Source organism: Thermochaetoides thermophila (assembly GCF_000221225.1).
Source record: "Thermochaetoides thermophila DSM 1495 unplaced genomic scaffold scf7180000011822, whole genome shotgun sequence".
Lineage (NCBI taxonomy): Eukaryota > Fungi > Ascomycota > Sordariomycetes > Sordariales > Chaetomiaceae > Thermochaetoides > Thermochaetoides thermophila.
In genome coordinates, this window is record NW_006383038.1 from 1,784,859 (window position 1) to 1,809,321 (window position 24,463).

The following is a 24,463-nucleotide window of genomic DNA, read 5'->3' on the forward strand; positions in this document are numbered from 1 at the left end:
AGATGGTTGGAATTTGGGGGCGGTTATAGATAGTAACCGTCAGACTAGTTGTGAAGGATATCACCTGTTTTGAGCACACATTAAGAACCATCATGCCAACTTTGCCATGTCCAACCAAATACAAACACAAACCCAAACGCTAACGCCATGCCATCCATCCATCCATTTCCGTAATGCCCATCCATTCCGTTTCCATTCTCCACAAACTTCTTCATGAAACAAATTATCGATTCCTATTCACCGAAAACCGCCTGACCATGACCTCCCGAATGGAGTACTTCTTCAGCGCCTCGGAAATACCGCCGCTGCGCATGGCCTGCTCAAACACAGGCGGCGCCGGCACATCCACATACACCAGCACCAAACTCTTTAACACATGCGATAACACCCGGTTAACACCCATCAGCCATGCCCACGTTCGCTTCGTCTCCTCATGTTCATGCCTCTCCCACTGTGGATCCGAGTAAGAAGGCATGACAATCACCCCAAATTCGCTGTGGTCAAAGACCGGCCCGCGCTGGTAAATCAGCCAGTCGACGCCGAACTTGATGCCGTGGCGGGGGACCCAACCGAGGGAGCGGAAATGGTGATAGACGGCGTAGTGGATGAGGAAAGGGTCGTTGGGGGCGAGGGAGGAGTCGGCTGGGCGAGGGGGGAAGTAGGAGTGTGAGCAGAAGAGCGTGAGAAGTTGCTTAGCGGGGATGGGTTGGCCGGTGGTGCGGTCGACGACGGACAGGGCGCCGAGGGAGAAGACTAGGAAGAAGGCTTCTTCGGGGGAGAGCTGGAAGTGCTCCTTATTTTCGATTTTTGAGGGGGTTGCGGGGGAATCTTGACTCCTAGAGTCGGCCTTGCGGGTAGGTTCGGAGGGAGCCTCGACATGAGGGGTTCCCATGGGCTCCTTCTTGCCGAGACCAGTTTTCCTCAAGGAATGGTTGGGACTTGGAGGGTCAGAGTCGAGGAAGGTGGTTGACTCGACGGTAGGCGAAAACCTGACGCTCTTGCGGCGCTTTGGGGAAGCGGCCTCTCCCGCAGGCGCCGAGGTATCCATAGAGTCATTAGATGACGAAGTCGGTGTAGATATTCCCTTGGCCACACCATTAGGTGTAGGTTCCTCAAGACTACCATCACCCTTGCCGATGACACCCTTTGCTGGCACTTTTGGTGAAACGCCAACCTCTGAACGAGCGGGTCGCGAGAAAGCTTCTAGGTCAGCAGCCGAGTTGGGCAAGGCCAGCAACTCTTGCGGGCCGACCGGCGCTTTCCAGACACAAGGTTTCTCAACTTTCTCAGAAGCCTTTCGTCGAAGTTCGGCTAAAGAATTGGGAAGGGCGAGCAGCTCGGCAGGGCCCACAGGAGCCTTCAACTCCCGGGTTGCTGAAGCTGCAACATGAGGCTTAGGAGCGTCGCTGCGCGATGCAGCTGCCTCCATATGTACCGTACCATTCACCGACGGCAGCCCAAGGGTTACCTTCTCAGCAAACTCCGGGGCGGCCGACGGCTTCTCCAAACTATGCCGGCGACTTAGAGACGACTTGCTGATCTTTAGCGAGTCCTTTGCCGCTGCTTGCACAGCCGCTTCAGCAAGCCGTTGCCGCTCGATAGCTTCAAGCTCCGCCTTTGCTCTCTCCCATTTGGCTTGGCGGCGCTCTTCACGGCGTTGCTCAGTGCGCGCTTCGCTAACAGTCTTCCCGTCGAGCGAGCCGCGTCTTGCCAGCTCCCTCTTCAGCCAATTTGGTTCACTTCGGCTCAGGCTTCCCTTTCCAAAGAAGCCCTGCTCCCACAGTGCACGGATAGAGACGGGGTCAACGATGTGAACCGATCTCGTATCCGGATCCCAGAAGCCGATATGCACGACTGACGGTTCAGGGGCTGGCGGCCAGAAGATCTGGCCGAGCCAGGCGATGACTAAGTGGATGAGGGAGATAGGATTGTTAGGGTAGAAGGTAGGGAGAGGAAAAGTGCGAATAGGGATCGGGAGGGCGTAGATCTTCGCCAGGGGCAGCTTTGGCGGAGCAGTGAGCAGGCTCAAGTCGCCAGCGCCATTGGGCCCCTGGGCGCCTCCCGACGACACTGTCCTGCTGGACTTGGTGGCATCTTTGCCAGATAATGTGCCGTTGGCTGTGGTTGCTTCAGCCATATCTCCAATCCTTCATGTCGGCCTGTCTTTGCCAATGTCAGCGAGATCTTCCAGATAAGCTGGTCTCAATCAAGAAGATGTGATTGGTCAAATAATTGCTCAGATACCGTTGTAGTCTATATTTTTGGGCATTCATCGAGCGTACAGTAAAGTACATTGCTCTAAGCACCACAGTAATCTGTCATCATCGCAATTGAGGGGCAGGATGGGATATTGGAGGGGCAGAGAGGGGAATGGGAAATAAGGATTCGCGTGTGCGGGAATATCAGGAGACCTACCGAAAAGTAGAAGCACGGCTGAGAATGGTCATCCAGCGCACCGGAGATGGTCGCCAGAGCTGGGGAATAAGTCGAAAAAAAGAGTTGTTGCTGGACTCGACTCACATTTGGCAAACCTTACGGTCGCTTTGAGTTTGTGGGTTGCCATGATGTAGAAGCCGGATGAGCTGGCCAAGCAGACAGGGGGGGGGGGACCAGCTGGAGGTTTTTGCGGCAGAAAAAAATTCTGAACAAATGCCTTGGATCCGAGGCACCAATTATGTGCCGCCACAGAGGGATTGGGCGGAGACGTCGGGAGCTGGGGCCAATTCGCGTCGACTCGAAACCGCGGCAAATCCCGCAGCTGAAGCCTAAACGTAGCCTTGGCAAGCCCGCTGCCACGACAGGCCAATGGCCCTGGGGCAGGGCCCCCTGACAGGGGTCAGAGGCTCATCGTGTAACAGAACAGTGCCAGCGGCCAGCGAAGACGCCCAGGAACAATAAGCATGCAAGTGTGACTGCAGTCAAAATATCTGCCAAGGCCGTGCAATGCCCATCAATCGGCACGCTGTGGACTCCGAAAAGCTCGCTGCGAGATCCAACTCGGCGGAAACACAAGGCTGAATCTGGAGACAATCCGAGACCGTGGATTCAAGCTCCGTGTCCCGAACGCGCGATGCAGCATCTTTGGTGAGCTGCTCGGCGTCTTCGGATTCATCAGGCTTTGCTTTTTTGCTTTTTGCAGCTGCTGCCGTCGATTGGAGAGCTCTCACGCTGGCGCCCCACATGGAACCGCAGTCGCCGGTCGCTGACAACGAACAAGGCGTCTATAATATTTTGTTGTGTCGCCGGTCCTTCCGTCGCACCACGCATCCAATCCTGCTCTTGAGTCTTGATCCTCCATCTCGCCCTACCCTCTCTCCGTCCTCCTTGCGATGACCGTCAGCGATGGTCCAATGTCAACGCTAATCCATGGCGCAGCCTTGGCCAGCTTTGTCTGGACCTGCGCCGTCTTCCTCGTCCAGGGCATTGGCATCTACAAGCTGTATGTCGCGCGTTCCTGTACGTTATGCGCCCGACACAATAAGACTGACACGCGCGACTTCCAGCTTCCGACACAACTCTCGGCCACTCCCGAAGCCCGTCTCGCCGTCCCTGCCGAAGGATGAAGTCCCTCACATCACCATCATTCGGCCCGTCAAGGGCGTCGAAGCCGGCCTCTACGAGTGCCTGGCGTCCACCTTCCGACTGACCTACCCGAAGAGCAAATTGACCATCTACTTCTGCGTTGCGTCGAAGGACGATCCGGCCTACCCTCTTCTCCAGCGGCTCGTTGTCGAGTTCCCCGAGTTCGATGCCAAAGTCCTAGTCGAAGATGATGACCCTCTGCTGCACGGCGCACAGGGTCACGTCTACAACTTGGGCCCGAACCCCAAGATCCGGAACATGAGCCGCGCATACCGCGAGGCCAAGGGCGACATCATTTGGATCGTAGACTGCAACGTCTGGGTCGGGACAAACTCCGCCGGCAGGATGGTCGACAAGCTGTGCGGCTACGGCCCGGACGGAGCTCGCACGACACCCTACAAGTTCGTCCACCAGCTCCCCCTTGTCTTCGATGTCGACGTCCCCAAAGCATCCAAACACCAGACCCTCTTGTCACCCAACGGCGTGGCAACCCTCTCAAAATCTAGCCTCCTCTCCCACGGCGGCCGCCTCGAAGAAACCTTCATGTCGACCAGCCACGCCAAATTCTACTCCGCCATCAACACCGTCAGCCTCGCCCCTTGCATAATCGGCAAAAGCAACATGTTCCGCAAATCCCACCTCGACGCCATGACTGACCCCTCCCAGAACCCTTTACTGTCCTCACGCGACACCAACCGCGGTCGCGGCCTGGACTTCTTCTCCTCCTACATCTGCGAGGACCATCTCATCGGCGACCTCATTTGGCGCTCACGCATCATCCCCGGGCACAAAAACCACGGCCTCGTCTTCGGCGAGGTCGCCATCCAACCCGTGTCAGGCATGTCCGTCGCATCCTACATCGCGCGCCGCGTGCGCTGGCTGCGCGTACGCAAGTGGACTGTCTTGGTCGCGACCCTCGTCGAGCCGGGGGTCGAGTGCTTCCTGTGCTGTCTTTACCTCTCCTTCGCATTAACCACCCTCCCGTGGTTCCACAATACCCTAGGCATCCCCCGCTCATGGAGTGCAATGTTTTATTTCTGGCTTTTGGGCGTAACAACTTGGATGGCGGTCGACCGCTGGGTGAGCAGCATGCTTCAGAAGCTGGCGAGCGTAGATGCAGACGAGAACACGCCCGCCTTCGCTCTGGGGTCGAGTCGGCACGGAGGGATTAGGACCAGGCCGTTTAGCGAGTGGGTGCTGGCTTGGCTGGGGAGGGAGGCATTGGCGCTACCCATCTGGACGTGGGCGGTACTATTGGGGACGACGGTGGCGTGGCGGGGGAAGAAGTTTCGGGTGGGGATGGATATGAGGGTTGTGGAGATTGGAGGGGGGGAGGACCACCATAGTACGCCTCGGTGTCGGTCTTCTTCGCCGTGTTCGAGTTGTAAAGACCGTATAGACTAATGAGAATAGATGAGTAATGTATAGAATACCCCTTGTAGTTGCGGTTGCTAGAGTAAGGACAACTTCGGGCTTTATATCGGTCCAAGTCGGTTTATGATGTCAATGTCACTGTTAGCAAAACACACGTCAGAAACATATTTCAGTCATATCATGCAAGATTTTCATTCACTATATCTTAACTCTCATCAGTTCGCATGCCCAAGTTCTCAGCCAGATGCATTCCGTACGCCTCAAGAAAAGCCCAAAGGTATCCCATGTCGCTGATGCGCCAATTCAACCCACCAACGCCTGGGACAGCAAATATCCTCATGCCATAACCTTTTCGATCTTGATCACCGGTCCTTCCTCAGCCGGCCCAAACAATACTCGATCTATCAATCATCATCATTCAACTCTCCCACTTCTTAGGTTCAACCCCCTCTGGCGGAACCGTCTCGACCTTCCGATTTTTGACATCCTCCCAATCGGTACTCAGCGCGGTCCCATTACTCTCGATAAAGCTCTTCACCATCGCTCGCCGCTGGTCTGGCGTCGCCCCCTTGTACAGCTGCTTGAAGAAGTAGTTCACGTCGTTGGCGTCCTCCTCGTCCCCGCCCATCTCCTTGCTGACGGTATCCCAGTCCTTGGGGCCCTTGCGGCTGCTAGTTGGGTATACTGGGGCTGTGGGCTTGGATGCAGCGGGTGCCGGGGCGGGAGCCGCAGCGGTTGTGGTTGCGGTTGGGGCCGGGGTGCTGGAGCTGGATGAGGAGTCGGCGGTGTCGTCGTCTTGAGGGCCGATGACTTCGGTGCCCCAGGTTGCCCACTTGACACCGGGGGTAGCCTTTTGGAGGGTGAGCTCAATTTTGCGGGGTGTTACGGTCCACCGGGATGCGGAGGGGTCGATTTCGCCGGCAAGGAGGAGGGTCGATGTAGCTTCGCGGTCGCCGGGCTGGACGTAGGGGGCGACGGCACGGGGAAGGGGAGAGAGTTGGATCTGAGGTATTGTTAGCAACATTCATGAGCGTGAGGATGATTAGGGCGGGGGCCTACCTGTTTCGGTGCCATCCTGACTTGGAGATTCTCCTTCTTCACATCTTTCACGAAGAAAGAGATGGTGATGGTTTGGTTAGTCTGATAGTAATCGACCCGCGACTTCATCTTCTCGTCCGGAACACTTCCCGGAGCCGGGAGCTCAGGCTTCGGCTGGGCCGGCTCATTGTCACCATCCGTTAACTCGATCGTGGAGGCAGGCTCGGGCTGCTTGACAACCTTCTTCTCCGGCTTTGGAGGAACCTTGGTGACGGTAACCTTCCGGCCAGGATGATCCTCCGGCGTCGTCCTCATCATCCCCAGAATTTGGCTCCTCAGCGTATAAGCGCGCTTCCAATCACTCTCAAAACCCGTGTTGCTCGACCCCGTGGCATTCGTGGCATTAGCAAGAATATCGGCCTTCGACCCGTTGGCTTGGCCAGGCTGACCCTTCGTATCAGCGACAGCATCCTCCCAAGTGACCGTATAGTTGCCATTAGCATCAACGTTCTTCTCCACACCATCGTCCTCACGCGCCGGACGACCTTCTGCCAGGAGCATGCTCCACTTAGCGCAGCAGTCGGCATCAGCATACCGGCCCATCTTGTAGTAAACCAAGGCGCGGCGGTACTGGGCCTCAATCATCTGCTTGCGCGAGTTTCCGGAACCACGCTCAGCAGCTGAGTGGTAGGCCAGGCAGGCATCGTCAAGAGCTTGTTCGTAGTTCTTGAGCTGTTGGTGAGCTTGGCACCGAGCAAGAAGCCAAGCGGGAGAGTTTGAATCCTCGAGGGCCTTGTCAAGAAGGGGAATGGCTTTCTCCCATTGCTTGTTCTTGACGGCCTCCATGCCCTGATAGCCCGCCGTTGTTCCAGACATGGCTGATGTGGCTATGCTTGGGAAGAGTAGTCGAAGAAAGGTGCAGTGATGAGTACTAGAAGAAGGTTGGAAGTCAGATAAAACAGAAGCTGTGAGTTGAGCAGACAAAAAAGGAAAGAGCAGAAGGGGGAGTTACTTATACAGTAAGCAATAACATTCTATACTGTATCACGTGACGAATATCATTCCCAACCTACCACGGCACCAAGGCAAATTACCCCTATAACTATATCAGAATTCATACACAGTGATTTCAAGTCGTGTGTAAATACTCAGAAAGGTTCAAATGTTGCACATTTGTACAGCTAAGTGTTCATTTTCCTCGCTCTCAATTTGCAAAGGTTAGATCTGCAAGCTACACAGTATACAGGACGAGATTTCTCCACACTGTGCTTGGACGTTCGAGGTCCGAGCAAGATGGAAAACTACAGACATGAAGTATTAAGCGGCAGAGAGGGACAGGATTACACGAGACTGTACAATGCGTCAGGGACTACAGCACAAAATGATATTATTTGAAAATCAACAGACAACACTTTACTGTGTGACGTTTGGATGTTGGTCGAAAGCTGCAGAAGCAGAGCTGTTGGAGCTGCCTGGGAAGCTTCCCGTTTGGCGGGGCAGGTCCCTGCCGGGCAGCTGCAAGGCTGAAGTGAGTCCATAAGCAGCCCGTCATCAGTAGTGGGGCACTAACAGAGCATTGCTCACCGCCTGCCCCTTGTGGGTTATCCTGCTAGAATCTGTAGACCCACAGAGCATTACCCCACAGTGCGCCGAGCGGAAGCAGCGCAACCACCGGGGCTCAAGGAGACCGACCGCTCCTTACGCTGCAGCATCCACTGCCCGGAGATCGAGGCCGGCTCTTTACGCGACAGCGCACCGAACTCCCAGCCCGATGAGCTCGGCAGGTGGATAGCACTCCAGGTAAATCCAACTTGCTAAACCCCACGCCTATTGCTAGCCAGCCGGTCAGTCAGCTACACCATTCGAGCTCGCGCATCAGCCACCGACCATGTCCCATCTCGGGCCCGGCAGCAAGCTGGCCAGCAGCAAAGAGCAGGCGGGGCTGCGGTATCCGTCGAATGGTAAGACCATCTACCACCGGCCGCTCAACCGCAGCAAGACGGCCGAGCTCAGCCAGGCCGCCTTCGCCTACCTCTTCTCCGAGATGGTGAGCTATGCTCAAAAGCGGTCGACGGGGATACAGGAGCTTGAGAAGAGGTGCGTTAGCCTTCTCACTTTTTCTTTCCTCCTCTCTAACCATTTTCCTTGTCTAGACTTAACGAACAAGGCCACCCAATCGGCCTCAAACTGCTGGACTTACTCCTCATCCGCGAACCCGCACGCTCCCAGAACCGCCCCCTGAACATCATCGCCCTGCTACACTTCATCAAGATTAATGTCTGGACGCACCTGTTTGGCCGGCAAGCGGACCGGCTGGAGAAGAGCTCCAACCCGGACACCCCTGACGAATACATGATCATTGACAACGAGCCGTTGGTCAATGCCTACATCAGCGTGCCACGAGAAATGAACCAGCTCAACTGCGCCGCGTATGTTGCCGGGATTATCGAGGGTGTCTGCGACGGCGCCATGTTCCCTGCCAGAGTCACAGCCCATACGGTTGGTGGTAAAGAGGAAGGAGAGATGTGGCCTGGGAAGACGGTGTTTCTGGTAAAGTTCCAGCCTGAAGTACTGGAGCGGGAAGCGCTGCTTGGGAAGGGGTAATACGTTGAGGTTTGGTTAATTGAAGGATCTCTGGTTGTTAGAGGGGGTTAAAGTCTTGTTGTTTGTGCATTCAGTATGGCGTTTGGGTTGGGACAGCGGTTTATCTTTCTCAAAAGGGACTGGTGGGTTAATATACGGTCAGTGATATGATATTATGGGTATTAAGAGAGCTAATGATGAAAAAGGTAGAGGCGTGAATGCATTGGGTATATGCTAAGCATCCGTCCATGATCATACCATACCATGAATCAACCCAACCTTGCCACCAACGCCTAGCCATGTCATAAAATGCAGACAATGATTTCGCTCTTCCTCCTCAGCGTGGCAAACCCTTCCCCATCCCGCCAACCCTCCCCCTCCTCCTACTACCACCACGGCCCCCTCGATTTCCCCCAACAGCCCCAGCCACACCAGCACCCGAGCTCCCAGCATCCGGTCCCCGATTCATGAGCTCAGTCAAACCCAGATCTCGCCAAGCAGGCTCATGAACTTTCTGCGTAGCTTTTTGCACACCGAATGCTGCATGCTGGTTCGGCACCACATCATCCTCATCCTCAGGATTTAGTGGGTGCAGTTCAGGAGGAACCAGGATGTCATCAGCCGGCAGCTTGTCTTTGCAGAAGTCTTCTAGGAGGTCCGCATGTTGCGGTTTGAGCATGTGAATTTGGGTGTAGACGCCGTCTTTGTTCTGTGTTTGAGGACGGAGGTCAGTGTCGGGTCAAGATCAGGGACGTGAGTAAGCCAGGGGGTATTATCAAGTGAAAGTGGTTCAGGTGTGTTGTGACTTATGAGAAGGATGGCTTTGCTAGAGTGAAAATTGGTTACCATTGTTGATGAAATTGGGGCCCGAAAGAATCTTCCCAATTTCTTAGATGGAAAATAAGGCTCTGCTGGTGGTGGCTCTGAATCGAGTGACAGCCGTGCTTGGGGAGGGATGATGCTGATGGATAATGAGTTGCTTGCCTCCATCCTGGAACGGTATTGTGGCGTTTTGCGGCTGAATGCTTGGCAGTGAGGCGGTGCGAACAGGTCTGGTGATCAAGGATGTGGATCTATGAACGAGCCTCAAAAACCTCAACTTCATCTGATCACTTGTTTTCGATACAGAATTGAAGCGGTGAATAATTCCCGGAAATTGTTTTTCTAGAGGGTCTGGTTTCTGATTTGTATCCTTCATGGATGCCTATCGACCCTCACTAGGTAGGTTTTCTACTGTCCAGCAGCAGCTCTTCTACTTAGGCCTCCTCTGCAATCACTGTCCCTGAAAGCCCAAAGCCATGGACCCTTTCAGCAACGCCCAAATCAGCTAATATGTCCTATTTTCTTTTTTTTGCGATCATGCAGCAATCCTGGGGTTGAACCGGGTTGCCAATAGCCTCTTCCTCCTCAGTTCTTTGCAGACTATCCTCCTCTTCGACCCTTACCCATAACGTTGTCGGAACGTCTAATTCAGTTCCCTCAGGACCGCACTTCGCTTTTCGGTTTGGCTGCTCTAAACGCCTTGGAACCAACAAGCATTTCATCATTCTCCCAAGACCCGTACTTGCCCTGCGCAATACACTTGTTGAAAATCCTGCTCGTGAGGGGTATACGTCAACCAAACATGACTGACGAACAACTCGCTCGAGCGATAATTGCTCAACCTGTCATTTCAGTGGCTCATGGGGGTTTCAACGATCTGCTGGTCCTTCAACTTCCTTGGTGCCGGTGAATCCCACTTTGGTGAGTCGCGTTACGTTCAGCGCCAATCAAATGTCCTCCCTATATAATGATTTTCCCCGTTGCAGGGCAGACTAGCACTGAGAAATACACGGCTCCAATCCTTGATGATCTGGTAGCAGTCATGCTGGTTTTGGCACACCATATAAGCTGCGTTCGAAACATTCGGTGATGTCGCAGAAGACTGCCTGGATTAAGGTAAGAAGAGTAATGAAGATCAGTGTGACTGGTGAGCTGTGAGGCCGCTGAGCTTTCTTAATAGTTGATGATCAAAGGAGGCTGTTTTCTGTGTGCTGGGGAAGGCCTGGAAGCCAATGGCTGGTCAACGGTTTACATATATACTTGCTCCCTCGAGATTTGTGAGGCATTTAGTACAGTTTGACCCAACTACCTTACAACCTTTGTTCGTTCCTCCGATTACAAAAGCCTAGACTGCCTGATGGTGTACTAGGCGTTGAATGGGAGCTTTTTGCGTCCTTCTGTCTTCTTACCTTTCATCTCGGAGGTCTGTTATACCTCTAACACGGGATGATATTCTTGCCTAGGAACTGCTATGCTGGCAGTTATACCAAGACTGCTTGGTCTGAGAAAGTTTGGGTGAGGAACAGCAAGCATTTGGGGCAGCACAATGAACAAGCATTCTTGCAGCATCCTGTAACGAATGCACTTCTCTCTCGATCCCTTGCCATATGCTCCAGTTCATAAAGGTAAAATGTTGGCCTAATGAGAGGCGGTGGGGAGGGGACTTTCTTGACTGATACAGTGTTGCCATAGATACCTTATGGCTAAATAATCTTGTTGTGAATCCAATACATTCATTCCACCTTAGTACCCGCGAATCATTTCTGTTACCTAGAGCGATGTACATCCCGCCGTCTATCGAGTTCGAACCGCTCTTCTCCTCATTCCGGGTTGTTTCCTTTCATTGTTCTCCAAATTGTCCTAGAGAGTCTTTTTCCCACTCTGCATTTGTTTCCTTTAGTTCTTTATCAGTTGGGCCTCTAGAAACCATACCGAAAACTTCTCGGCCGGAAATTACCATGTCCCATATCACCATCAACTAACCAGCTGTTCATCAAATACTTCAAGGCAGCGTCTCTCTCTTGCATATCTTGCATATTCAAAACCACGGAGCAATTTTAGCGCCAAGTTTTTTTTGGCCATCGCGGCAGTGCAGTTTCCGTGATAAAAGAATTTTATTCCACTTGCTCCTCCTTCAAGGTGGTAGTTGGGGATGTTGTCATAATCGACAATCTCCCACTGGAGCAGCAGAGTTTCGTAGAAAGATCGTTTACTTAGCTCACATAGTTTCAAGATAAGAGAGAGAAGATAAGGGTTGAATCAAATAACATGGGGAAAGACAGCAAGGTGATGAACAGTTGGACAAATAAAGGAAGTAGAAATACTCATCGCACGACCCTTTGCCTGGATGCAGTCTTCTCACACAGGGTGTAGTTCTACTTGACCCGGATTCAAACAATTAATTTCGCAGAAAGCGAGCCGAAAGAAAATGACAAACTCTGGGAGCATTCTGAGGCAAACATTGCCATCGCTTTGCTATTCTGTCACATGCGTGTCAAAGTTCGGGAAATATTTTTCGACTATCTTGCATCGAAGCTTAAGGGAGGGGTTCTGGTGGTCCAGAACTTATATAGAACTGCACTTGAGACTTGGATAGCAAGTCACATGAGTACCGACACCCGGTTGATGGACTTTGAATCCATTTTAGTACTGTCTTAGGATATACCCAGGGGATTACAAGTTTTCCACATCTCCCAGATGACTCTGCATCCATTGTTTAGCTTTGAATCGTGCTTCGTCTCTGCTCCTACGTTCCTCTAAGCTTGTTCTTTCTCTGATCACCAAATCCCGCAGCGACTGGTTGCTTCATTTCAGCTTTGCCTGTAAGATCACCGATATCAAAGCACCAATGATCAGACACAACATCCATAGGCAGTATGTCTCATGAGAAGCCCATGAGATATCATTCGACTTGGTGAAAGAAACAGTGGAAGGCACTTTGTGCTCCTCGGCCAGATCATTACCTGAGATACCTTTGTCCAACTACGCCCCTCGAGGACAATTTGGTCGGAGGTGCCTAGAACCCCAGGCTACCAGGCCGAAATCTTATGAGGAGCTGCACCGCGGTGTCACTGTTGATGGGCATGTTTTTGCTCTCATACTGGCCCAGAGTCCTTTATAGCACATCTGCTCTTACAACAATGATAAGACTCGAGTCAGCGCACCGCTGCCCATGCAGCGGCTCGCTGGAAGGAGAGTGCCAATAAAATCGGCATAACGGTGTAACTTGACAATAAGTAGGCCAGAAATGTCGCACAAGCGAATGGGGTTATAAAGAGCTTTCAAGCGCAAAGGGATACACCAGGGCAGTAGAACCATAAGGCCTCTGGTATAAGGGCCTCAAAGTGAAGAGCGACGGATCAATGCAGATGTTTATTGGACGTGGAGTAGTGTTTTACCCCTGACGGTGGTAAAGCCGGAAAGCAACAAACCAATAGCCATCCTATTCTTTCCAGCAACACTCTTCACCACGGAAATCGGGGGGTCGGCCCGGTGGGGGGCTGCATGTTTCTAAGCGGCTCAGCACAGATCCTGTTGTTACCAAAGGCCTGCACAGCCTCGCGCTTTCATCTCTTGTATGTCATATCGCTCATTCCTTCCGCCTTTCTGGCCTTCATTTTACTCCTTCTGTATAGTTTCTTATTCATTTAATCATGATGGGTGTCCGAAGCTCACAACGTGGATGAATCCGGATCTGGATTCTGAGCAAACAACACGCGCTGCTGCTGCTGCTGCTGCTGCGGATATACAAGGCTACCGTCGACTTTTAAGCGAATCCTGATCTCATCGCAAATCGCCAATAGATCTGTTAGGCGACAGGTCGGTTATAGTATATCCACCGATCCCACATTACTTGACTACATAGTACTACATAGTACATACTTGCGCTCATCGCACCACTTCAGCCGGCTCTGCAGCCAGCCATCCCTCGCAAATGGCCAACTCCTTCCAAACTTTTCCCTTCCCCGTCAGTCGACTCACCAAGTTCAACCATCACTCCTCTCAACCGAAACCATGAACTCAACACCTCTTTCCCTCCCCTGGCACCGCCTCGCCCAAGGTCCTCCTCCTCCTCCTCCTCTTCGTCTTCGCCGATACCCATTCACACTGCGGCGGCTCCTGCGGCAACGCCACTTCCATCCAGGCCTCCTCCTCTCCTCCCTACTCACCATTTCGTTCATCATTCTCTTCTGGGCTGCTCTACCCTACGACAGCCCCGTACGCCTAGCCGTACGCTTCAACTTCCAGCAGCTCAAGGCCGATTTTTTGGAGGGCGAGGGACTGGGCGTGAATTGGAATGCTGATGCAAAGACGTACCCATGGTATCCGGTTAATATCACAACAGATGTGGTTGTGCTGCTGAAGACAGGGTATGGGACACGGGGGAGGGTGCAGGCTTGGTTTGAGGCGAATATGCCTCCGAAGCAGGAAAAGAATGGGATGGGGTTTGGGGAGGGTAATGTGCTTGTTGTTGGAGATTATGCTTCAAAACCTGGGAAGGGTTTTGTTTGGCAGGGACGGGAGTTCGTGGTGCGTGATATGGCGGGGAAAATGCTGGAAGATGCGAGAAATATGCTGGGGGAGAGGGAGGTGGTGAAGGAGAAGTACCCGCGAGTAGGGAAGTACGAGGCTTTAAGACAGGCGATTGAGAAGGGGGATGAGGAGCAAGCGATGAAGCTATCTAAAGAGTGGGGATGGGAGTTAGACGCGCTGAAGGTATGTATGTCTCTGCCCTTAACTCGAACCTCACGTCACTCAACTCACCATCCATCCAGGACCTATCCACCCTCCTTCTCGCCCACACCCTTTTCCCCACAAAACTCTGGTACCTCCTCCTTGACGATGACACATTCATCCTACGCCCCTCTTTGCATGCACTCCTCTCCCGCCTGGACCCCAACGTCCCGCACTACATCGGCAGCCCGGTCGGTGACTATCGCGCACGCTTCGCACACGGCGGCTCAGGAGTTTTGCTCTCGCGCGCAACACTCAAGACAATCTTCCCCCAATCTTCGTCTTCATCAGACCCCAGGAAGGCACTAAGCGCCGAGGTATACCGCGACGCGCTGACCATCCCCTGGGGGGACCGCCTCATCGCGCAGGCGTGTCAGCGTAGGGGGGTTTATCTTGATGAGAGGTATGCACGGCTTTTTTGCGGCGAGCCGCCTTTGATGATGAGGATTGAGGATAAGAGGCTGTGTCAGCCCGCACTATCGTTCCATAAGCTGGGGGAACCAAACGTGATGCGTGAAGTGGGAGAGAGGTTCCGCAATGTTAGTGCCGAGAGCACTGGCCCGGTGCTATGGAAGGATTTATGGCAGGCGTACTACGGTCAGACGGCACCATGGAAGAGGGTTCCTGATGCCGCTTCGCTGGAGGGGAGGAAGCATTGGGATTATGTTGGTGATGTCAGGCCGAAGGATGAGGATGTTGAGTATAGTAGGCCGGTGTTGAGCGCACGGTGGTGTGCCGAGCTTTGTGACCTCAAGGACGATAAGTGCTTGGCTTGGAGGTGGGATGGTGATACTGGGCAATGCTTTGTTAGTCCGTGGGTGATGCTGGGAAGGCCGGCTGGGGAGAGTGTGGTTTCGGGGGTTAATACGCCGAGGTTGAGACGGGTAGAGGAGAAGTGTCAAGGTTGAGGTTCAAGTCAGGAAAGCTTTCTGCTCTGATCTGTCAGTCTGACTGCTGAAGTGAGCCTATGCTCCGTGAGTGGAGAGAGTGCTGTGAGCAGATGGTTCCTGCGTCAAAGCTGCAACGCCTGCAACGCTGCACTGCGACTGCAGCCGGTTGCTGTTGGACGGCCTGGTCGTCAACCTTGGATTCAGGGGATGTCGCGATGCGAAGTCCGTATTTAGTCGCGATCCATTATCTGGATATGACCGGTTCGCTCCTCTGTCGAGTAGTTATGTCGTAGTTTGTTTTTTTTTTTTGGTTTTGAATCAACCAGAAGATCTCAGGAACTGGTCATGATATGGGGAGAGGTTTCTCCAAAGGTCGAAGGCCCAGAGATCTCGGGGCCATGGTCCTTGGTCTTCGGGTCAAGGCAGATCTGACAGGCAGATCGCCATTTGAGGCTTTGGACATCCGGCCAGGCAGAAAAATGCCGTCCCGGTCTGGGACAAAGCCTTAACCATCCTGTTGCCAGCAGAGAGGCAGCTCATGTATCATATCATCAACGAGTCCATTTGTGTGTGTACTCCTGAATCCATACAGTACGAAATACCTTATTTTTAAAATAGACACTGTACTTACGTTGTTTTGGGCCCACCGCTGATGTTATCTCTTGGACCAGGGTCAGGTGCGATAAAGGTAGTGGGTCTGGCCGTTGGGCCAGGGTCGAAGTTCTCCAGCCAATCTGAATGCTTACCGGAAGACCCTGGCTTGTTTTGGTTGCGAGGTCCCTCATTTGTGGTTGCTGCATTACGACGTCACTGGGGTAGTCATGGTTGAAGTTCGAAAGTGTCTCTTCTGCTTTCAAGTGCTTTGTCCAACTGTTGCTCAATTGTCACTTTGTTTGGATTGGGCCAAGTTTGGATTTACTGTGTAGATCGGCGTATGGTCTGAACTTTCTTCAACACCGTCGTGCAACTAGCTTTCAGGATATTAATGCCACATTGATGGATTGGACTGAAAACAGTCTGCAGGAACTGCTACTACGTACCAACGAAAACAAATTCTTCTACTGAGCATTGAACCCAGAAGCAGTGTAGTATTAGCGATCGCTACCTAATATTGACACCAACATCTTCATGCGAGCATCTGAGTACTATATCCCTCGACAGATAGAAGCCTGATGGGGGGCGGCACCGATGGTTAATGACTTGGGTCCATAATAACCACTTCAAGTGCTCTTCCATGGTTTGAAATTGGTCTTAATGTCTCTCAACAATAAAAAAAAAACAGGCTTTCGTTCCATGCCTTCCCTCATGCCTTTATCCCGTCCACGGAAGCGGGGCTGCAGCGGCAAGCACGGGGCAGAATTGGTTGTGAGCCGGGTATTTTCTCCCACAGTTTTCGCAAGAGACTGGATATAGTCATTGCGCCATTCTCTGCCGTGTCTCTCCGCACAATTACCTAGGTACCTCATGCAGTTTTGCTCTTTTACCTGGCTTTTGGGAACTTACGGCAGTCACGGCGAGATAATCATGGTAGGTGTTCGTATTCCCCGGCATGTAGCTGCTTGGCACGTGTTCTGCTGTTGATGCCAGGCCGGGTGTGATGGGAAAGGGCAAACACGGAGATGGGAGTGATGGGCAACTGCCGGTTGTTGAGGATCAATGTTCTGTGCTCAAATTTTGTGGACCGAGCTTGAGCGGTCTTGTTCTCTACCACTCAGATATCCGGTGTTGTTTCCGAAGTGCATCTCTACGTGTATAAGTAGTAGCCTTCAACATTGCACCTGTCCAAACCAGCAAGATATGGACGGTTTTAGTGTCAAAGGTGCCTCTGTACCTTCAAACATGGAAGCTGCTTCAAAAGAGTATCACATCCAAAGATTTGACATTTAACGATATCGGAAACATTCTGCAGTTCGAAGTCTACTGGAGGTATATGGCTTGAGTATGACGTTGAGAGCGCAATGTATGTCCTATACGGAAACTGCATATATGGCTCAGGCAGACTGGCATTATCCTTTCGTCGAGGGGCATAGTTGGGGTTATGCAAAGTGGTAGTTGCCCCCAAATCCGATTGTCACCGTCTGCCTACCTACATTATCTTCAGAGTGAAATTGTGATTGGACTGCGCTTACTCGACCACGCATGCATGTCTCGGTTCCTCTGCATCCCAGAAATCCAACCAGACGGAAAGCCTTTCAACAAGTCAGCAGTTTGGAAATGTTGTCTTGAAAGCACTACCCACGCTCTCCATGCTCGACAATTCTCTCCCCCTACCAAGTAACACGCATGCCTTTTCCGAAGTCTCATCCTCCGTGCTCCCACTACCACCAAAGAGAACAAGCCTTCAACACCCATCAACTCCTATCTTTCATGATGTCCCTTCCAGAGCGGAGAGGTGAGATACTCACATCCGTTTGGTTAACAGCTCTTCAACTCAGCCAGCCCACAGCCGACTTTTCAGCTCCCACAAACCCTCCATCTGCTTGGGACAGGGCATTGGTATGGCAGGTTACACTGCCGATCTCAATTCTTGAGCCGGAACCGGACCGCTTACTGGTTTGTGTACCTGCCTACTTTACCCATTATTAGCTGCCTAGGTATGTATGCTGTGCTCTCCCTGTTTCTCATTCGGTCCGGGAGGATGGAGTTTGTATGTAGGCACTCGCTTTGCTTAGCCGCCGGCTCTAGCGACGAAAAGAGAAAGAACTGCAGCCAAGATCCGGATTACTAGACTGGACCAGATGAAGGGATATGGAATGTGGTGGTTGTCACAAAATTGTAGTGCTCGCGATCGGCTATGTCTGAGCTGTCTTCTTCGCTTAGTTCCAGAGTGTTCGGTTCTGGTGCATGCTCCGATTGGTCTGATTTTCGGGAGCAGGCTCCAGAATCATGACTGCTGGTAGGAGAGCTCAGTACTTCTGGCAGCCGTCTTGGACATTGCTCAGTTTTATTTTCCCTTGATTGACTTTCATCATCCCACGTCTTCGTGAACGTAGGTTTACTCAGAAGCGGGACATACATATGCCGAGTTGGAGGGGGCGGGATTGACGGTGAGAGAGTGTTGGGGTAGGTAAGGACCCTGAAGATGGCAATGTCCTACAGGATAATATGCAGCTGCTCGAGGCCAATTGGGATGTGTTCAACATCGCAAATGTATGGATAAGTTATGAATCTTTTAGTGACCTATTTCCATATGGATGCTCTCAGAAGATGTTCCCAAGAATCAGGATCCGTCTTATCTGGTCTTTTATTCAATCCCTCACCTGCACGACAAGCAAACCTTCATAGTGCAAAAAATTCATCCTTTTCACACGGGCATTGACACATGCATCACATAATTCCACATGCAAGCCGCACGCAAGCCAAGCCAAACCAACGCTTATATAACCATCGAGGCGGTGAGGCTGTAGTCCACCGGTTTGAGTGTCTACACCACACCTACATATGTGCATGTAAGTACTGACTTGTGCTGTGCCATCTACGCGCATGAAACCCCTCCTTCTCCTCGCCTTCTGCTGCAGATTCCTGCCTATGCAGGTAGAATATGAGTGTGAGAAGGGGGGCATTAATCTGATAAGATAGGCGAGTAATGCTGCTTGGGGCGAGCCGGTGTCGACACCTACGGGCTGAAGTGCATGCATCACAAACCGGCGAGCCCGCAGCTTGCCCACCCTCCGAGAGATGGATCCATAAATGTAGGAGCGCGCATTCTGTGTCTGTATGAAAGTGCCAGATGGGCCGTGTGATAAATGGTACGTACCTTTTTGGTTGTTGGAGACATACCTTCGTCCCACCTACTCTTCTCCAGCGTGCCAGAGAGTGGGCTACGGAAATTGGCAGTTTATACATGGTGACTGGGTGTGACAACTTCTACAAGAGCTGCGCGCACACACTCTTAACAAGGAACATCAAGTCATGTGGGGACCCGAGAGCATGGCAAGAAACCCTCTAACAAGTCCCAGGAGGAAGGATTTATTTTCGCAAGCAGATCGGTCAACACCGGGCAAAATGTCACCAACCTTACAATGACCCTCTTACACGCATAGCACAGACAAGCAAGGAAAACGCTGCTGTACAACGCCCTTCCGGCAACACCGCATCAGCATCAGCAAAAGTCATGAGATGAGGTCGCGAATTCGTCGCGTGGGGGATCCTCTTCTGGCATGACGACGATTGTACTTGTGAAGGGGTATTGCTGTCTGTCTCCGGCATTTGAGGGCAGGTGAACTTGGATGTAACCCATTTGCTTCTTGTAGGTAAGTAGCAAATTGGCTCTGTGCCATTGCTACCAAGCACAGGATGCTACATAGATACCCGAGGCCTTCCCTCGATCGCCTTGGTCGCGTCGAGGGCGGGGCAAAAGGAAGGCCAAAAAGGTGTGAGTCGATGTGGGGGGAGGACACCAAAAATACGCTTCTCATCCACTCGCTCGGCTAGCTAAGCTTGTGAAAATCCAAAGATGCACAATGAGATGGTATGAAGAAGGCGCTTGAGCAACCCGTCCGCAAAGCGTGCCGCGAGCAGTAGCCGTTCGGTAGCAAAACTGTCAGTCGAGATTTGCAGCAGAGGAGGCTGGTGCCAGCCATGACATACCACCAGCACACCATGGTGTTGCCTCCAATGAAAATTCAGCGAAGGCTTCCGGGGGAGAAGGGGGAAGGAGGCTCCTGAGATTTGGAGGCGGCTTATGACATAATTTGCATGCCATCCCACAAACCCACAAAATGGGTGCTGTCTGCCATGGCAAGGATTCGTCGTCTTCTGCTTCCAAAACACCGTCTCGTGCCAAAATGGCGATTCCCCTCTCCCCATCTCCATCTCCCGGGAATTGAATCCGGGATTATCGGCGGGGGTGAGGAAGAAAATCACGTACGATGCGGCAGATGTCAATGGTGCTGTTCTGCCCGAGAAGCCACGGATAACCATGCTTGTTCAACCCGAGGGAAAACCAGCCGGAAGAAAGATGGCGCTGCCACAAGTTTGTGTGCGCGCGCACGACCTACCTACTGTATATCAGGGTTCTTTTATCGCAGGACCACAGCGCAGCGGTTGAAGAAAACGCCTGGACGCGGGGCAATACCAAGCGACGCTGTTCCCAGGTTTAGGCAGGCAAATGTGGACTGCTGAGAAACAAGACAGCGCACCGCTGCTTTGCTTGGCCGCAATACACACTGCACATATTGCGGAGATGCCAGGACGAGTAACCCCTGCCTTGTGGAAGGTTGTTGATATATGTGTCCTCTTTAACTGCTCTCATCGAGATTTGCTACGGCTTTGGAAGCGCAAGAGGATGATGAGGTCGGCGAAGACCATAGACGAATCGTACCCTTGCGCTATGAGCATGAATAAGAAAGCGCATGATCCTCGTCGGCTTGGCCTGCAGAGTTACAGGGTGCAGCGTCATCGCAGGGTCTTTTGCGGTTCAGCACGGAACAACGGCGCTCAAGGACAACAGCCTGCTTGCTGGAAGCAGGTTGCGCAGGCGATTCGCTTGGCCTATTTGCCCGCCGAACGAGGCGAACGATCAATGCAGGATACAACAGACCTATGTGTATCCGACAACACCACGTTACGCAGAAGAGCAGGTGTGTCGCACAGTTCGATGATTCCAGATGTCAATCGTGGTCTTTCATGATTTCAACCGACGGCTCTTTGAGAGCAAGACTGGAATCTGGTCCCAGTCCCAGTTGCATCTGCCAGATCGAAGATCGATGTCGTTTCGAAATGCTCAATTACTGCCCCAGGTTGCGCGATTCATGACGGACCGCGAGAGACTCCTGGAAACTCACCTCACCTCATCGGCTCACAATGGCCTTGCCGTCCGCCCCGGTCCCTGTCGCACGCACAGATGCGGCGGGAGGACGGGAATCGGGAGCAGGCCCTGCCTTTTCTTCTTTTTTTTTTTTTTTTTTTTTTTTTTTTTTTTTTTTCTAAAAAGGCAGCGGGAGCGAGGCCTTGCATAAATGCCATAGGCAAGTAATCATCGGTTCCCGGGGTGCTTGGCCCAGTCAACAAGCGTAAACAGCAAGAGAGAGAGAGGGCTGTGGCCAAGCTGGCCGAACTCGCGGCTGGCAGGCATGGCGACGCGTGACAGTATCATGCCTGCTCACAGCCATGAGCTCGGGTCTCCTCGTCAGACGTTGGAACGATTCTCGAAAGCCAGCGAACTGGAGCTCTGCGTGCGCGTGCCCTGTGGTGCCCCTGTGACCCCTCGTGTGTGGATTTGCTTGTGGATCGCAGGCTCAGCAAGATCAGCGTCAGCGGCATCTGTCAACCCTCCCTCTGCCCCGCTGCCTGCTTCTCCCTCCTCAATGCCCGGTCGACCATTCAGGAGCGCCGCCTGCTCTTTCCCCAAACGCGTGTGCTCGCAGGCGCTTCGCCGCCCTGATTCGCTACTCTGCCGCGGAGCCAAGAGCCAAGCCAGCCAAGAAAGCCCGAAGGCGAAGACCCACACCCTTGCGGCAGCCCCAGCCCGCCCAGCTGCCCACCTTTATGCCCCACCTCTGTGGGCAATCCGTACAGTGCGCTGCGACGGTACGGCATGAAAACGTTGCCATCGGCAGGCCGAACTCGTGCTCGGAGGCGGAGGGCTATTGCAACATTTATCCTCCTGCACGCCGCAAAACTTTTTCTTTCTTCGACGGTTCAGTGCTGGGTCCTATGGATGCGGCACCCGCGGTGTGCTGCTGTGGGAGCATCCAAACAATATGACAATATGTAGGTCAGAACATAGTGCACACCCCGGCGCTTGATGCAGCGCTGCAAACAGAGACGCCGACACAACCGCCAAACAGCCGACTGGAAGAACGGCCAGCGTTGCTGTTGCCGTTGGACTGCTTCCAAGGAATCACATCCACGGCAATATAACGGCTTACTGAGTGCTCTCTTCTCCCGTCTTTACCTTGCTGTCATGCCGTCGAAGCAGCCGGTGCTGTGCTCGCATGTGGCAGGTGAGAATCTCAAAATGACCCTTATGAGGTCTGTCGGGTGGCCCGCAATGCGGCGATGCTTCTCGCTTCTGGAGGTTGGACCGAAACGGCGGTAAGACTGGACAGCGGCGAGCACCCGAAGACAGGCAGGCAGCCCTCGGGGCGCAGAGCGTGCTAAGTGTGCTGTTAGGTAGGGGATGGCAGAGGGCAGAGGCCGGATGAATAGCTCGATTGGTTAGCCCGCTGATGCATCCCCGAGGGAGCCGCATTTGCTCAAGTTGCACGAAATGCCTGATCTGAGCTGAGATGGAAGGCAAACAGCATAGCTGCCAGCTTTTTCGTGGTGTCACAAACGATGGCGTTGAGACGAGACACAAAAGGCCTTCGTAAAGGAGTGATTGATCCGCAGCGATCGAGGGCTGAGCCGGTAAGATGGCCACAAGCATGATACGGGAGACTTTTGGGAAACCTTTTTAACCTTCAAAACCGTCAACCCGTGAAGTTGGGGCCCTGGTTTGTGGAGAGTCGAGGAGAGCTCGTGGCCGCCACAGTGCGAGGACAGTACCAAGGTCCAACGGCGCGGGGTGGATGATGCAGCCACTGCAGCGACGAGAGCATATGGGTCCAAAGGCTGCGATAACGTCGCCCTGTGAGAGATGCCCATTGCTCTAACAGAATCCTACCAAATCCAGGTTTCTTTTCAATCGTGCAGCCCTCCTTTTCGTTGCCGGCCCCGCTGGCTAAGCAAGACCCGGAGCAACGCATCGCAAACTCGCAACCTGGTCTAAACCACGACAGGGAGGTGGCCTACCGGTAGGTGGGTGCCGGGAAGCAAGCTCGCAAAGCCGCAGTAGCGCTCCAACCCTGTGCCGTGACTCTGGGATCTGGATCCTGGGAGGGTTAGGCGATGGATCCTTATTTTTATTTGCCTGCTCCCTCTCCCCCCCCCCCCGCTTACCACTTCTCCACCAGCAAAAAGGCTTGCTGCTCTGCCAGTTCCCTCTTCCACCCATCTTCAGGTTTGGGCTTCTTCTGCTCCCGGCGCAGCAGAAACACGCCAGCAACAGCCAGCACGTCGACAGGAACGTGCAAGTGCGAGTGCGGGCAGAACCGTTTTATTCTTCCTAATTTTTCTTCGTCCTGATTTTTCGGATTTTAGATCAGGTCACTCTGTGACATACCCTCGGTCCCAGTCGCTGTGTCCCCCGCTCCTCGCTCTCCTCGTCCCTCCTTTCTGTTCTGTCTGGCAGCCAGATTGCGTCAATCGCGCTGCCGCTGACCCCCAAGGTTCTGCATCCGGTCACCTTGCACAACCACAGACTTCGAGAACTGCTACGAACTGTCGCCAGTTTTCTAAAACCTGAGGCGTCACAGTCCCACGCCGGCAAAAAAACATCGAACGGATTTTAGGGTTTGGTAAGCATTTCTCATCTTTGGTACTCGTTTGCTATGGTTCTCGTCGACTTTTCTTTCCCTCCCTTTCCTGCTTTCCCTCCAACTTGCCCGCCAGCAACACCCAAACACCAGCCTACGATCACCAACCACAACTAGCGTGCATCTTATCTTGTCCTTCGTCCCTTAGTTGCCAACTCAAATCTGTGCACCGCCGTGTTGGTGCCCGCCCAGCAACATGACACAGCAGCGTTTCTTGATCGCCATCCGGTGACTCGGTGACTTGCCCGCTGGCCTTGTTGGCCTTACCCAGGCCTTGGTTTTCGTCGCCTTACGCTCCCTCGTGTGTTCAGAGCGCGTGACTGTGGCTCCATTCTTCAGCATCGCCTGCCTGTCATTCGGCCGGCGTCCGTTACGTCTTCAACCGAGACTCCCGTCGCCTTAGCTGCTTGTTCCATTGATCAACGGCCAGCTCTGCTGTGCCCGGTGAAAGAATGAGGGGCGCGGGAAGCCGGTCGACGGATCTCCACCCGGCAACCCCTTTCTTGTCTTAACTTTGGCGTCTTGAAACAGGCCTTCAGTCCCGGGACCACTAAATGGGCGTTAACAACACGACCTAAGCGACCGACCTGCCAGTGACTTACGCCCGGCTACCGTTCCCGATATCAGTCCCACATTCCAAAAGTTCGTCTTTTGTCGACCTGGCCGCGGGGGCCTCGAAAGGCCCCTATATCCTACACAGTACAGCCGCACCCAAAGCCCCAAAGCAGCCCCACAACCGACAAGTTCAAGGCATTGCTATTGCTTTTGCCTTCTGCCTACCATTACCATTTAACAAAGCCTTTTGTGATCTCTTCTTTTTGTCCGCCTGGCCGAATCCACCAACCTCTTTGTTCCTGTTATCTCGACCTTCACACTCCGACTGCTTCTCTCTCTCTCTCTCTCCCTCTCTCCCTCTCTCTCTAACCGTAAGACACGGCGCTTGCGGCCGCAGTCGCAGTCGTCATCGTCATCGCGCTCCTCTCCCTTAGCTTGCTGGCGGGCCTGCATCTCGTGCCTTGTCACCGATTACGCACTTCCATCCACACAACGTCTTGTGAAGGGTGATTGATCATCTCGCTG

The 24,463-nt window shown here is 53.1% G+C and overlaps 6 protein-coding genes and 1 pseudogene across 7 annotated transcripts; 3 read left to right on the forward strand and 4 right to left on the reverse strand.

Moving 5' to 3' along the window:
* Positions 1-223: 223 nt before the first annotated feature.
* CTHT_0069270 (uncharacterized protein) lies at positions 224-2,137 on the reverse strand (the record flags this gene model as incomplete). The annotated part of the gene is made up of 1 exon (XM_006697145.1): positions 224-2,137. The coding sequence occupies one exon, from the start codon at positions 2,135-2,137 to the stop codon at positions 224-226; it is 1,914 nt and encodes a 637-aa protein (XP_006697208.1).
* Positions 2,138-3,350: 1,213 nt separating this feature from the next.
* CTHT_0069280 (ceramide glucosyltransferase-like protein) lies at positions 3,351-5,003 on the forward strand (the record flags this gene model as incomplete). The annotated part of the gene is made up of 3 exons (XM_006697146.1): positions 3,351-3,439; positions 3,504-4,927; positions 4,996-5,003. 3 exons carry the CDS (start codon positions 3,351-3,353, stop codon positions 5,001-5,003), a joined length of 1,521 nt encoding a protein of 506 aa, XP_006697209.1.
* A 371-nt stretch (positions 5,004-5,374) lies between these two features.
* On the reverse strand, positions 5,375-6,870 carry CTHT_0069290 (uncharacterized protein; the record flags this gene model as incomplete). Its single annotated transcript, XM_006697147.1, has 2 exons — positions 5,375-5,959; positions 6,016-6,870. The coding sequence occupies 2 exons, from the start codon at positions 6,868-6,870 to the stop codon at positions 5,375-5,377; spliced, it is 1,440 nt and encodes a 479-aa protein (XP_006697210.1).
* Positions 6,871-7,882: 1,012 nt separating this feature from the next.
* Positions 7,883-8,598, forward strand: CTHT_0069300 (uncharacterized protein; the record flags this gene model as incomplete). The annotated part of the gene is made up of 2 exons (XM_006697148.1): positions 7,883-8,091; positions 8,148-8,598. 2 exons carry the CDS (start codon positions 7,883-7,885, stop codon positions 8,596-8,598), a joined length of 660 nt encoding a protein of 219 aa, XP_006697211.1.
* Positions 8,599-8,914: 316 nt separating this feature from the next.
* On the reverse strand, positions 8,915-9,426 carry CTHT_0069310 (uncharacterized protein; the record flags this gene model as incomplete). The annotated part of the gene is made up of 2 exons (XM_006697149.1): positions 8,915-9,286; positions 9,424-9,426. The coding sequence occupies 2 exons, from the start codon at positions 9,424-9,426 to the stop codon at positions 8,915-8,917; spliced, it is 375 nt and encodes a 124-aa protein (XP_006697212.1).
* Positions 9,427-13,413: 3,987 nt separating this feature from the next.
* On the forward strand, positions 13,414-15,041 carry CTHT_0069320 (uncharacterized protein; the record flags this gene model as incomplete). Its single annotated transcript, XM_006697150.1, has 2 exons — positions 13,414-14,115; positions 14,175-15,041. The coding sequence occupies 2 exons, from the start codon at positions 13,414-13,416 to the stop codon at positions 15,039-15,041; spliced, it is 1,569 nt and encodes a 522-aa protein (XP_006697213.1).
* Positions 15,042-22,733: 7,692 nt separating this feature from the next.
* On the reverse strand, positions 22,734-24,391 carry CTHT_0069330 (annotated as a pseudogene; the record flags this gene model as incomplete). The annotated part of the gene is made up of 4 exons: positions 22,734-22,833; positions 22,908-23,089; positions 23,651-23,732; positions 24,309-24,391. Coding segments are annotated over 4 exons (447 nt in total).
* Between the last annotated feature and the right edge of the window lie 72 nt (positions 24,392-24,463).